This window comes from Alligator sinensis, unplaced genomic scaffold (genome assembly GCF_000455745.1).
Source record: "Alligator sinensis unplaced genomic scaffold, ASM45574v1 scaffold84_2, whole genome shotgun sequence".
NCBI lineage: Eukaryota > Metazoa > Chordata > Crocodylia > Alligatoridae > Alligator > Alligator sinensis.
Window position 1 is genome coordinate 270,850 of NW_005842247.1, and position 14,147 is coordinate 284,996.

Here is a 14,147-nt window from a genome sequence, read left to right on the forward strand (position 1 = left end):
GGCCGCCGCGGGCCCGGCCCAGGCCGCTGTCAAGGGGACAATCCGCGGCGGGAAACTTCCCCGGCCCAGGGGAGGCGCCGGGCCCGGCCCGGCCCGGAGCCGCAGCGCTTCCCGGAAGACAAAGAGGTGCCCCGCTCCGGGCAGAGGTGCTGCCAGGCAGGGGTGCCCCTCATGGTGCCTCTGCCCGGCTGTAGAGACACCCCCCAACAGCTTGGCCTGTCTGGAGGTGAAGCAGAGCAGGAAAAGCCTCTTGGATGCGGAGGCTTAATTTAAACGCCTTGGCAAACTGGTGCATTGCATTGCCTGTGCTTGCCCGACCCATTTGTGTCCTAAGCTTAATGTATGTGTGTTTGCGTGCGTGTGTGAAGTGACTTTTGCTGGTTAGATGCTCTGTCCTGGAATTCGGAGGCAGCAGCGATGGGCGCCCCAGATACGCTGACAGATCGTAAGCTTGTTGACAGCGGTAGGCCTGTGAACAAAGCCTCTGTGGCTTTTTTTTTTTTTTTAATGTCTTTGAGCAATCTGGCACTGCCGTTTGCTGTGTTTCTAGGTTGCTTGCGTTAGCTGTGGTGAGCCTGTGCTGTTAAGTGTTGTCTTGGGCGTTCAACACCTCTGTGCACATGAGGGGCCCTGTGTACTCCGGTGTCACAGAGGATGAAAATTGTCTCCCCTTTTCCATTATTAAACCTTGGTTTCAGTTCCTTATAATTTTACCAATTTCAAACATTCCGGCCTCAGGTTTCCATGCTCGTTGTTTGCCTAGAGTCTGAATGGCTTTGGAAAAGTTTCAGCAAACATCATTGTCGTTTCTCAGAATCAAGTTAGTCCTGTCGAGCATGACTGCTGCAGGTACTCTGGGGCTGTGCTGTGGAAGTACAGGTTCTACCTCTGCTGGTGGTCAGGTTGGCTTTCAGTACGCTTTGGAGCGATGGGATTTCTCTAGGTGATTTTAAACTAGGGATTTGGGAGTAGAAGCTACATTAGAAAAAGATTAAGGTTGCAAACTTAAAATGCACGGAAGTTAGGAAGTTTTCTTTTCACTTTTTAATTTAGCTCCTCCTTAGACCTATGTATTAATCCTATGATTGCATCAACACATAGTTTCTCCCCCGCACCCCCCAGCATCCTCCCTCATTCAGTGAGCAGGATAGATGACAGCTAGTGAAAAAATCAGCTATCTAATATTTGTTCCAGTCTTACTGTCAGCAGTGACACGCTGCCCTATTTACTGTATACTTACATGTTCAACCCTGGTCTGAAGACATGATTTTTAATTTCTTTACAGGCTTCTCTTTGGCAATCATGAAGTCAAATATTAACTTCTTTCATATCACCTTTTTCCTTTGCAAATGCTTTGCTAATACTGTTTTACAGATAGTAGTGTGGAGCTGAAATTGTCCACTACTTTTGGTGCCTAATTTGAGAAATGCAGGCTTTTTTTTTTTTTTTTTTGAATAGTTAACATTATCTAGCTTTTCAGGAAGAGAGCTTACCCCTGGCTGTGAAGGGGATCAGGGGCATGGCACAGGGGGAGGGAAGGGGATGTACCAGGCTGAGCTACTTACTGCTGGCTGTTCCCCCATGCTATGCACTGGGTCCTGACTGATAGTATTAGACACTGTCACTTTGGGGACCAGATCTGGCCCACAGGCCATCATACATTGAGCACTACTGCTGTAGACAAGATCCTCCTTTTCTATATGTTTCCGATTAATTCCTAGAGTACTGTTCCTCCGGTGCACTGAGTGAGGCTGGGGTTCTGTGGAGAAATAGGATGTGATCATGTAACTGAAGGCTGTGTTACTTTGCATATGTATAGGGGAAATTCAAATTTGCATTTTCTAACTTGAGTATTCGACTTGACAGATGTTAGCCAAGGAACTACTACAATTATCAGCTAACTTCTTGGCATACTTTTTACAAAAATCATGTAAGATTTAATCTTTCGTCTTGTGTTTGGATACTTTGGATGTTTCCAAAATGAAAATACAACGGTCTATATTTTCTTTCTTAACTACCTTAACACTAACTTCCTTGCATGTGTACAAGAAGCTGGCAAGGAATCGTGGTGCTGTTTCTGTCAGATCACCTTGAACTCTTATCCTCTTTATGACAAAGATTGGTTGGCCCTTTCCTTCTTAACCCAATACCAGTGTCTTCCTTCTAGCATATTTTTTTTCCTTACCTGTTTTCTACCAAACAAAGGTTATTTTTTAAGTTCTCTGTACTTCTGGATGTAGTGACACTTAAGGGTTTCTTTACTGCATTACTGGTTGGCAGTCAAGCCTGTCCATGGACTGACCTTTGAAAGTGTGGGAAAGGGTATGAGGATCATACTGGTCTGGTTTAGTAGTAAAAGTATTTCTGTTCTCATAGCTGACAAGCTGCATCCTTGCAGGCCTGCTGTGACAGCAGCAGTGAGCACCTGCTGTTTTGGTAGGAACCATGCATACAGTTGGTTTCAGCAATGAATAGTATAGTGTCCCCTTAGTTGAGGCTTACAATATTTTGTAGCTTATTTTATAGTGTAGTTGACATATTAAGATTGCCCAGCACAGTCTGTGCATTGCCTAATCCACAGAAATTCTCTAGAGCTTTTAAAAAGAAATAAACTTTTCCTGTGCCACCCATCAGTAATCCTTTTCTCTCCTTGGGTCTTGTCTAACTATACTAAGAATATGCAAGGAAGATCTTGTGGTTAAGATAACAGGACCAGGGTGATGTATGTAGAGCAAGGGTGGGCAATTATTTTGGGCGGAGGGCCGCTTATTGAGTTTTGGCAAGCCATCGAGGGCTGCATGACAGGCAGCCCAGAGCAGATTAATGTTAATTTTCTAAATTTTTTAGGGGTCCTGCAGGCCAGACAGGCTGGCTTGGAAGGCCCCATCCAGCCCATGGGCTGCATTTTGCCCACCCCGATATAGAGTTTGGAAACATGACTTGCATAAATCACTCCGTACCTGATTTCTGCCTCTGCAAAACGGATATTGTTTCCATCAGTGGGTGATGATACTATATACAATATGTTGAAACCTATAAAGGAAAGTATTGAACAAATAATAAGAATTAAGTTGTGTTCAGTTATGAATTCTGTGACATACTAGAGGGAATTCAAAGATGACCAACTGAAAAATGTTAGCAATATAGTGGCAAAAATATTAAAAGTGCTTAATTGCTTAATATCTTAAACCCAGATAGTGCCTGAAATATTCCAGGCACTGAACAAATGTAAAAGAAGGTGGTATTTCAGCCATAGTGGACTCACCATCTCAAAGGCATATGCAGAAAGATAGAAAGTAGGGAGAATAGGCATGTATGCTATGCAGATAATAAGGTAATACATTCTGTATCTTGATAACACAAATATTTCTTACTATTTTTAGAGTGTACAGGGTATCCCTGGTTCTTAATTTAGTAATTATTTGATGACTAATACCTTGTAGGTATCGCTGTGGGAGTGTCTCAGGAGGGATTTCACTGTGTAAAGATTAAGGTTGCTGGGGACCATCTCAGAAATGGTTTCCTGTGTAAATAACCACCAAGAAGAAGATGTAGACTTGTGGGGAAAATGTAAAAATGGTAAGAGATGGTGGTAAAGTAAGGAGAGGTGTTTATGCAAGACCTCATAAGCAAGGACAAGAAACTTGAATTTAATGCAGTAAAGGAAAGAGGAGCCAGGGAAGGGATTAGACAGTGTGGTTACGGGTTTAGAGCAGTAGCCAAGGTAGATTTTGGTGGTTGCCTTTTATACCAATTGGAGGGAGCCAATTTGATCCACTCAGACTAGAGAGAGGCACTTGAAAGAGGTCTTTTGAGGGGGAAGAAGTGGAAGGATTTGAAAGTGGTCTAGGTATGTTGATCTGAAGGGAGAGAACAATAAACAGTAACTTCTTTTGTCATGTACATCCACAGTGAAAAGGAGAGGAGGGCAATAATATTGTCAACAGAGAGGATTTGGCCATTTATAGTTGCTACTTACTGTGAAGGATAAGGAGTAGATGCTATAGATGCATGAAAGACAGGATGGTAGTAGGTTAGGCATGAACAGGTAGATATGACATTAGTTTACAGAGAAATTGTATTTTTTTTTTTTTTTTTTTTTTAATAATATCTAACTTCCCTTGCTGCAACTTGAGTTCATTGCTCCTTGCAATGTTATCTGTACAACTAAGTCCAGCTCCATCCTCTCTGGAACCAATCTTTAGGTAGTTGAAAGCTGCTATTAAATTCCCCCTTGGTCTTTTCTTCTCCAGACTAAATAAGCCCAGTTCCCTCAGCCTCCCCTTCAAAGTCATGTGCCTTAGACCCCTAACCATTTTTTTTGCTCTTCACTGGACTCTCTCCAATTTGTCCACATACTTTCTGTAGTGGGGGCCCCAAAACTGGACACAGTACTCCTGATGTAGCCTTACCAATATTGAATAGAGAAGAATAATTATTTCCCTTGACTTGCTGGCAATGCTCTTACTGATGCAATTAGTATGCTTATTAGCCTTCTTTGCAACAAGGGCACACTATTGTCTTATATTCATCTTCTTGTCCAGTGTAACCCCTAGGTCTCTTTCTGCAGAGCTGCTGCTTAGACAGTCAGTCAGTCCCCAGCTTGTATTGGTCCATGGGATAGTTCCCTCCTAAGTGCAGGACTTTTCACTTTTTCTTATTGAACCTCATTAGACTTCTTTTGCTCCAATCTTTCAACTTGTTGAAGTCTCTCTGAATCTTAGCCCTACCCTCCAGTGTATTGTCTACTCCCCCCAGCTTGGTGTCATCTGCAGACTTGCTGAAGGTGTACTTAAACTATCCCATCTTCCGGGTCGTTGATGAAGGTATTGGACAAAACTGGCCCCAGGACTGACGCTTGGGGCCCTGCACTTGATACCAGCTGCCAGCTAGACATAGAGTCATTAACTACTACCCTCTGAGCTTAATGATCCAGCCATTTCCTTATAGCCCATTCATCCAACCCATACTTCTTTAACTTGCTTGCAAGAATGTTGTGGGAGACCGTATCAGAAGCCAAAGTATATCGTATCCTCTGGTCTCCCTGCATCCACAGAGCCAGTCATCTGATTGTAAAAGACAATCAGGTTGGTCAGGTGCGACTTGCCCTTGGTGAATCCGTGCTGACTGTTCCTAATCACCTTCTCTTTCAAGTGCTTAGAAGTGGATTCCTTGAAGATCTGCTCCATGATTTTTCCAGAGACAGAAGTGAGGCTGGCTGGTCTGTAGTTCCCCGGATCTTCCTCCTTCCCTTTCTTAAAGATGGGCATTACATTTGCCCTGTTTCAGTTGTCTGGGACCTCTCCTGACTGCAATGAAATTTCAAAAGTAATGGCCTGAGACTCTGCAATCATATCTGTCAAGTCCCTCAGCACCCTTGGGTGCATTGTGTCCAGTCCCATGGACTTGTACACTTCTGGCTTTTCTAATAGTTGCTAACCTGTTCTTTTCTTCGGCTGGCTGCTCGCTTCCCAAACTATACTGCCATGTGCAGTAATCTGGGATCTAATTTTGCATGTAAAGAATCAGTGAAATAGGCATTGTGTACTTCAGCTTTTTCTGCATTGTTTGTCCTAGGTTGCCGCCCCCCCCCCCAACTTAGTAAGGGACCCACACTTTCCATTATCCTCCTTGTGTTGCTGGCATACTTGTAGAAACCCTTCTTGTTTTACCCTTCGTGTCCCTAGCTAGCTGCAACTCAGCTGTACTTTGAGCTTCCTGGGCGCATCACAACAAGTATGCGTTTGCCACGCTGCCACAAAAAATGGCGAAATGGGGTGGTGCACGTGACAGCAGCATACTCCACCATAAAGGGAGCCTGGTTGGCAGAGCCATGCTCTGGCTGCCAGCCAGACTCCGAACGCACTTATTGCCACTGCTGCTGCCCCAGGAGAACCCCAGGAATGGATCACAGGTAAAGTTTCTGTGCCCAGCCCAGGTGCTGGTCCCAGCCTCCCCTACCCCACCTGGGGCAACGTGCCCTATGCCAGAGCACATGTACAGGGGCATCCCCTGGGAGATGCACATACATACTCGTGGGGATGCGCCCCTGATTTCATCCTTTCACACCTGAGCAATACTCTTATACTCCTCCCTAGTTAGTTTATAAGTGGAAACTTACACAAACATCCTTTTTGTGTATTGGCTTACTGAGAATTTCTCTAAGGGCAATCTGGTCTTCTGCCATGCTTGCAAGTCTTCCTGTACATTGAGATGTTTTGTTCCTGCACTCTCAGTGAGGATCTTTTAAGGTACAGCCAGCTGTCCTGGACTTCTCCCCCAGCTCAGACTGGCCTCCCAGGGGATCGTGTCCATGAGTTCCCCAAGTGAGTCAAAGTCTGTTTATCTGAAGTTCAAGGTCTGTACTCTGCTTTCCTTCCCTCCCTCAAACTCAATCAGCTCATGGCTGCTGCTGCCCAAGTTGCCACCCGCTACTACATTTCCCCTCCAATTCTTCTCTGTTTGTAAGCAGTAGGTCAAGAAGAGCATGGCCACTAGTTGGATGCTCCAGCACTTGCACTAGAAAGTTGTTGCCAGCACCCTCCAGAAACTTTCTCAATTGCCTATGTAGTGCTGTATTGTTCTCCCAGCAAATGTCAGGGTGATTTTGAAGTTCCCCATGAGAACCAGTGTCTGTCACTGGGGAAACTTTTGTGCTAGCTGTTCAAAGAGAGCCTCATCTATCACATTCTCTCACCTGGTCTATAGCAGACCCCCACCCTGGCATCACCCTTGTTGCTCTCCCCCCTCTCTCTTGATTAGAGACTTTCAACAGGCTTATTTCTAGTTTCATACTGGAGCTCTGAGCAATCATACAGCACATAATCATACTTCTACATAAAGCACAACTCCTCCTCTTCTCCTGCCTCTCCTTGAACAGCATAAAACTGTTTATATAACAGTTAACGTATAAAACCTGAACGTATGAAACTAGATTATAGCAAATAAGAAAAAGCAGAGTAGGCAACTATTTTGCCTTAGTGATTAGATGGGCTAAATTAGCTAGTGTGATATATTTTTTCCTGTTGACTGTAAGGAGTAAAATGAGCACTAATTGCAGGACTATTTTGCATGGCTTGATTCCCAAGACATTGCTGTTCTGTTCTTTCATTGACTTTTTGCTTCATTCAAGCCATCTCTTTCTGGTGTTTTTAATTTAGCAGCTGAGAATTCCATTTCAGAATCAAAATACAGATTTTTCAGGAATGAGTTTGTAGACAGATTGTGATGTGTACAAGTCAGAGTTAAGCTGTCTGGGAGTCCTAGGTGTTGTGATTATCAGCCAAGTACTTGCGGTGCATCAGGATGCTGGACCTTCTAATGAAAAGAATAGCAAATTGCAAAAATAAAGAAACTAGCATGCAGATTTTTCTTTTCTCCCTTCAAAAACAGAAGTTCACAAAGATTTAGGTACTTAAAACAGGGACTATGTACATGACTAGCTACCCACACTTGAGCTTTATATATTAGTCCCCTTCTGTTATGTTCTTGGGAATCTTGTTGCAGAATATCCTGAATAAAATGGGTTGTTCAAGTGCTTGAAGAAAATTTGTTTTGAAGATGCGAGGACTGAGGGATTTTTTTTGTTTGTTTGTATTACCCAAAAGAGTGTTTCTGTATCAAAAGCATTTACATAGCATTGTCTAGCTTTGACAAAATACTTATTTTTTCATAATGACTGAGAGCCACAGTTACTGTACTAGGTGGTGTACCAACAAAGCAAAAAAGCAGTCCCTCCTCAGGTAGCTTAGAATAAAGGAAAACATTGCCTCTGCTCTGTAGAGTTTGCAGCCTGGGTCAGATGCAGCTATAATTAGAGGTGCACCGATACATTGGACTGATATTGGATCGGCACTGATGTAAAGAAAAATTGACTGGATTGGAAATCAGCCTGATGTAGCTGATAAATGGCCCCTGCATGCCTGCTGCCACAACGCAGCACGTAGACAGCGAGGACCACAGCCCAGCAGCTTAGAGAGCTGCATGCATCTGGTAAGTCTGTTGTGGTGCATGGGCAGTGGGTAGTGAAGGGACATGGGTAGATCAAGGCCACTGCGGTGAGGGAGGGAGTGGGCATGGGGCAGGAGTAGGTGCTGCCCAGCCTGGGTGGGGTGTGGGTTGGAGCTGTGGCTCATTGTGGGGGGCTGCTGCTGCATGCACCCGGGGGGGGGGGGGGCACGTGCCCCCTAGATCTGGACAGGGCAGGATTGTGCTGCCACTGTAGGCTGGGACCAGGGCTGTGCTAGGCTTTTCCTGATGGGTACTGGGCTGCGCTGCACTCAGGGTGGGCAATGGCAGGGGAAGGGAGGCCTAGGTGGATTTTGGGGTGGGTGCAGCTCCCCTTAGCCCCCTCCCAGCACCGCTGCTGACTGCTCCAAGTGCAGCCCAGCCCAACCCCCACTGGGAAGAACCCAGTGCAGCCCGGGCCCCGGCTGAGCCTGTAGCAGCTGGAGCTGCCCACTCCTTCCTGCTCCCCTCAGATGAGCCACTGCTCTGTCCCGTGCCTGTACCCCAGCCCCACTTTCCCTCATTGTGGGGACCTTGATCTTCCCTGCCCTTCCTTCCCCCTTCCCCTTTCACCCCAAAAGACTTGCCAGCTGCATGCAACTCCCCATGCTGTACTGGAAATTGGATTGGTATCGGCTAATATGCCTCCTTAAAAATTGGTTATCGGTATCAGCCCCAAAAATCTCTATCGGTGTACCCCTAGTTACTCTTCTGTGGGAAGCTGGTCCAGGGGCAATAAAGTCTATCTTTGGGATCACTGTAATTGCAGTGCATTCTCCTTTGTGTTGCAGTTTTAAGAAATGTGGGTTTTTAACTGGGATGGTAGGCAGTTCTGGGGTCTGTGTCCAACCTTGTGTTTGAAGATATCACTGAGAAGACGTATTTCTGATTTAGGCACTGGTGGATTATTGGCACATTAATGTGAGCTGGTTGGGAGGGGTACGCAGTACTTGCATACTCATACACAAAGGCCTCTTTCAAAAGTTGCAAGCAGGGATGTCCTTTCCTAACTACTAGGTTCAGGCTGGAAATGAAAAAATCATTCTAAATGACCCAGCTTGTCCTTTCCTAACAACCTGGACAGCAGCGTGTGGAGGGTTAGGTCCTGATTTAAGCTGGTGCTGGATGATATTCAAGTATGCCGTTGGGCATCTGACAGCATGCTGGGGGTGTATGATGGCAAAGCTTAACCTTAGTAAGCAGCATTCCCTCTAAGCTGTGTGGCATGCGCGGCCATGCAGGCGCACTCATGCTACCCTGCCAGGTGCGCCTGTGCGACCACTCACCACGCAGCTTAGAGGGAACACTTTAGTAAGGTGTATGATCCCACAGTTGTGCACGGTGTGGCAGGTGACATTTGTTTGGCTAGTGGGGAAAGCCTTGCTCCTGAAATGGCAAGTAGAGGCAGAATAGCTCCTAACACTGAACAGCCTGGTGCATGGAACCACAGGGAGAGTCTGTAGTGCTATGAGGATGCAAGAAGCCATAAGAGAGCACTCTGGAATTGTCTTGACTGCCAGGCTCCTGGTTTATAAAGCAGCTTGGCTTTGACCTGTGGTCTGTAGTGGGGAAAAATACCAGATTTCCTGTGCATGTAATTGGACTCAAACCTCTTAATAAAAAAAACAAAACAAAACACCCTTGAACCTGGCATTATAAAAAGAGCTTTTATTTGGGGTAATATCTAACTCTGATAAAATGCATTTTTTTTTTTTTAGGACCACCTGTGATATGGCTGTTTTGCACTGCATTGCTGCTTGTCCTGCATGTACTACTTTTCCTGTCTGCCCTCTAATTCCTTGGGTGCTTCTGCTTGAGGTTCTTTGAGCTAGGCCTGGTTAGCTCCTTCTCCAAACAGGCTTAGGAAATCCTTTGCTACTCCCATGTTCTTTCTGGGCAGGAGCATGGAATTTAGGAATATGCTTCTTCTTAGTTACTGCCCTGGAAGACAGTCTTGTATTTTGGCCAGTATACTGTATATGGGCAACTATAGGCCCGTTAGTCTTACCTCAATCCTGGGGAGACTCTTTGAGGGGATCATCAAGGAGCACATCTGTGATGGGCCGGCATCGGGGATGATGCTCAGGGGCAACCAGCATGGTTTCATTAGGGGCAGGTCATGTCAGACCAACCTGATTGCCTTTTACGATCAGGTCACGAAAGCATTGGATGCAGGTGTTGCCGTGGACGTAGTCTTTCTGGACTTCAGCAAGGCCTTCGACACTGTCTCCCACCCCATCCTCATTAAAAAACTAGGTGACTGTGGCATCGATGCCTACACGGTCAGATGGATTGCTAATTTGCTGAAGGGTCATACTCAGAGGGTGGTGGTGGACGGGTCATATTCGACCTGGGGGGAAGTGGGCAGCGGAGTCCCCCAGGGCTCAGTCCTTGGGCCCGCACTGTTCAATTTCTTTATCAGCGATTTGGACAACGGGGTGAAAAGCAACCTGCTCAAATTTGCTGATGATACCAAAATTTGGGGTGAGGTGGGCACGCTAGTAGGGAGGGAAAGACTGCAGAAAGACCTGGATAGGTTGCAGGGGTGGGCTAACAAAAGCAGGATGCGTTTCAATACGGACAAGTGCAGGGTGCTGCACTTGGGCAGTAGTAACTGGCAGCATACTTTATAAGCTGGGAAACTCCCTTCTTGAGAGCACGGAGGCAGAAAGTGATCTTGGAGTCATCACTGACTCCCAAGATGAACATGGGCCGACAATGCGAGGTCACGGTCGGCAGGGCTAACCATCCATAGGTGCATCTCAAGTAGGTCCAAGGAGGTGATCCTCCCCCTCTACGCGACACTGGTCAGGCCACAGCTGGAGTACTGTGTCCAGTTCTGGGCATCTCACTTCAAGAGGGATGTGGACAACATTTGAGAGGGTCCAGAGGAGGGCCACCCGCATGATCCGGGGACAGCAGGGCAGACCCTAAAATGAGAGGCTACGGGACCTGAACCTGTTCAGCCTGCACAAGAGAAGGCTGAGGGGGGACCTGGTGATGGTCTATGAACTCACTAGGGGGGATCAGAAGGGTTTGGGGGAGACCTTGTTTCCCCTAGCGCCCCCGGGATAACAAGGAATAACGGCCACAAGTTGTTGGAGAGTAGGGTTAGATTAGACATCCGTAAGAACTACTTCACAGTTAGGGTGGCTAGGATCTGGAGCCAACTTCCAAGGGAAGTGGTGCTGGCTCCTACCCTGGGGGTCTTTAAGAAGCGGCTCGATGCCTACCTGGCTGGGGTCACTTGAGCCCAGTTTCCCTCCTGCCAGGGCAGGGCGTCAGACTTGAAGACCTACAAGGTCCCCTCCGACCCTACTTCTGTGATTCTATGATAAACCCATATACTTCCCAGGATTAAGTTCCTATCCGCCCCCCCCTTTCTTCCCACCCTGAAAAAGGGAGGGTTTGAGAATTAACCTGTGTTACATACAACTGCGAAAACTTGTATGGGACCATTGAGTTGCTTTATCTGTTTGCTGCATTTTTTAAAGAGCACTGTTTCCGCTATGACTCTTACTGGGTAGAGAGCTTGATAATCATCCTTAATTTGGCAACCGATTGCAGGTTATGAACCACCTGAATACGAACAATGTTGGTTTTACTGTAATGCAAGCTAGCATCCAGAGCAGTAGTGTGAGGCATTGTGGGCTTCCTGTTGGAGAACTGCTGCAACTTATGGAAATGTGGCACCATTCATGAGCTTTCCCACATCATATAGCATAGGGCTTACATTACTTGAAGAGGTGTTACTCTGTCAACAGAAATGTAGAGGTTTGACAGTTTGCAGGAACTTTCTGTGGATACATACTTTTTGTTGATGGCTCAAGTTCTGTCAACAGAGCTTTCTAGTGTTGATCAGGCCTTACTCTGTCCTTGAAATGCTACACTGAAAAGTGTAAAACGGTAACGAAGACCTACAGTTCTTTTTGTATGTCATCACTACTGTTAGCCCCTTAGGGAGAAGTACTCAAAAGTACAAATATGGGTAGGTTTCGTAGTTGTGCCTGAGAACTGTTTAGTATGAAGAAGGTGTTGCAGTGAAAAACTTGCCTTAAGTCTATCGCGACAATGCAGTTGATCCAGTAAAAGGTAATATCCACAAAAATGAAGTACCTTTTAGATGCCATTGTACTGTTGAGGATAAAAACACCCCATATGCAGACTTCCTTTACTTTCAGAAAAGCTTGTTTTCACATCGGGGTTGATCTCTTTATATCATTGTGGTAGGGGTGCACCGATAAAGATTTCCTTGGCTAGTACCTATAGCTGATGATTACCCAGCCATATTAGCGGATACTGATCTGATAGCCAATTTACAGGAATATAGCCATACAGCGTGGAGAGCAGCCTTCTGCTGGTAAGTCTGTGGGGGTTGGGTGGGAGAAGGGACATAGGGGAAGGAAGGAATGTGGGGGTGGGGTGCAGATTGAGGCCCCCACAGTGAAGGAGGGAGTGGAGCTGAGGCTGGGGCAGGGGCTTTCCAGCCAGGGTAGTGAATGGGACCATGGGCTGGGAGTGGGGTGGAGCCTCAGGCGGCTCATTCAGGGAGTGGAGAGGTGCTTTCCTGCTGCTGCACACAGCCCCGGAGAAGGGATGGGGGGCATGTGCCTCCCTGGATTTGTACATGTGGTGAGGGTGGGCTGCCCACTGTGGGCTCGGGGCCAGGGGCTGTGCCAGCTTCTTCTTGGTGTGGGGGCTGGTCTTGGGGAGGGCTCAGCTGAACAGGGTGGGTGGGGGCGGCAGCACTGGGAGGGGTGGCTGCAAGGGGGGTGCTATGGGGAATTTTCGGTGGCTGTAGCCCCCCCCACCAAGCCTCTACCCAGTGCCACCCCTCTGGAGGACTCCTGAGGGAAAGGCAGCAGGACTTTTTGGCCCTCCGCAGGACTCCTGAGGGAAAGGCAGCAGAGCAGAGTGCCCCAAGCAGGGGTGGCACTGGGGAGTGGGGGCTTGGTGGTTATAGCCACCCCAAAATTCTCTGTAGCTGCCCAGCCCCCCTGCCGGGAAGAAGCTGACACAGCCCCTGACCCCAAGCCTGCAGCAGGCAGCCCATCCTTGCCCTGCACATAAGTCGCGGGGGGGGGGGGGGGGGGGGGGCAACCCCACCCCCGCCCTGGGGGTGCATGCAGTGGTGGGGAGCTGCCCCCCCTCCCCCGCCTTCCTTGATGACACACCCGAGCCTGCTCCTGGCCTTGGGGTCCCATTTACCACCCTGGTTGGGCAGCCCCTGTCCCATTCCCTCAGCATGGAGTCTTTGATCTGTCTCCCCTCCATGCCCCTTAGCCCCTGCAAGCCTGCTCCTCCCCACAGACCTACTGGCAGGATGCTACTCTCCAAGCTGCCTGGCTGCATTCCTGGCCTTGTGCATGCATGCAGCTATGCACATGCACACAGTGACGATATCGGCTACATTGGCCAAAAAAAGTCAATAGCCGATCATGTTAACTTTTTCCTTTTATTGGTAGTGGTCTGGTATGTGACTGATATATCTGTGCACCTCTACATTCTGGTGGAGACGGGGCACTACCATGTTTGTTGTTTTTTTTTTGATATATACTGTAGTTGTTTGAGTAATCGTGTGGGAAGGAGGTATGCAGTTTATATCAAACTAGTAACTACTTGTACCGTGTCTCATTAGGATTTTAAATCAAAGTAAGTATCGGGATGTGTGAAATGGGCCATATTTGATTTGGATTTGGCCCGAATTGGGGACAGTGATTTGATTCAGATCACTGTCCCAATTCGGTTCAGCCAAATATTAAGATTCAATGCTGAGTCAGCGATTTGGCCATAAACGTAGCTTTAATTGTGGTTTGTTTTTTTTACGTACCTTGAGGTACCAGGCACGGCTCGTGAACACTGCAGTGGTGGGGCGTGTGCGGGCCGGGAGCGACCCGAGCCCTTTTCCGCACTGCACGCGGGCTGTGGCCAGCAGCCCAGGCACGCCGGGGCGGAGAGGGAAGGCCTTCGAGCTGGAATTAGGCACGGACGCGTAGCGGTAGCTTAAAAGATTGTTTACTTACACCGAGATGGCAGTGGTGTAGGCTGGAAAACTTGCTTAAGTTGCGGTTACAGACAAACAACACAGACGGTCTCGTGGAGGTTGCTAGGCTCCACGGTGCAGAGCTCCGGATGCTCTG

General features: G+C 47.4%; 1 protein-coding gene across 1 annotated transcript in view; it reads left to right on the forward strand.

Moving 5' to 3' along the window:
- The first annotated feature begins 156 nt into the window (after window positions 1-156).
- PAN3 (poly(A) specific ribonuclease subunit PAN3) overlaps window positions 157-14,147 on the forward strand; it is a 126,230-nt gene continuing 112,239 nt past the window's right edge. Inside the window, 1 exon segment of the mRNA XM_006027488.3 lies at window positions 157-226. Within this exon segment, the coding sequence (XP_006027550.2) occupies window positions 172-226 (55 nt within the window). The 5' untranslated portion in view covers window positions 157-171.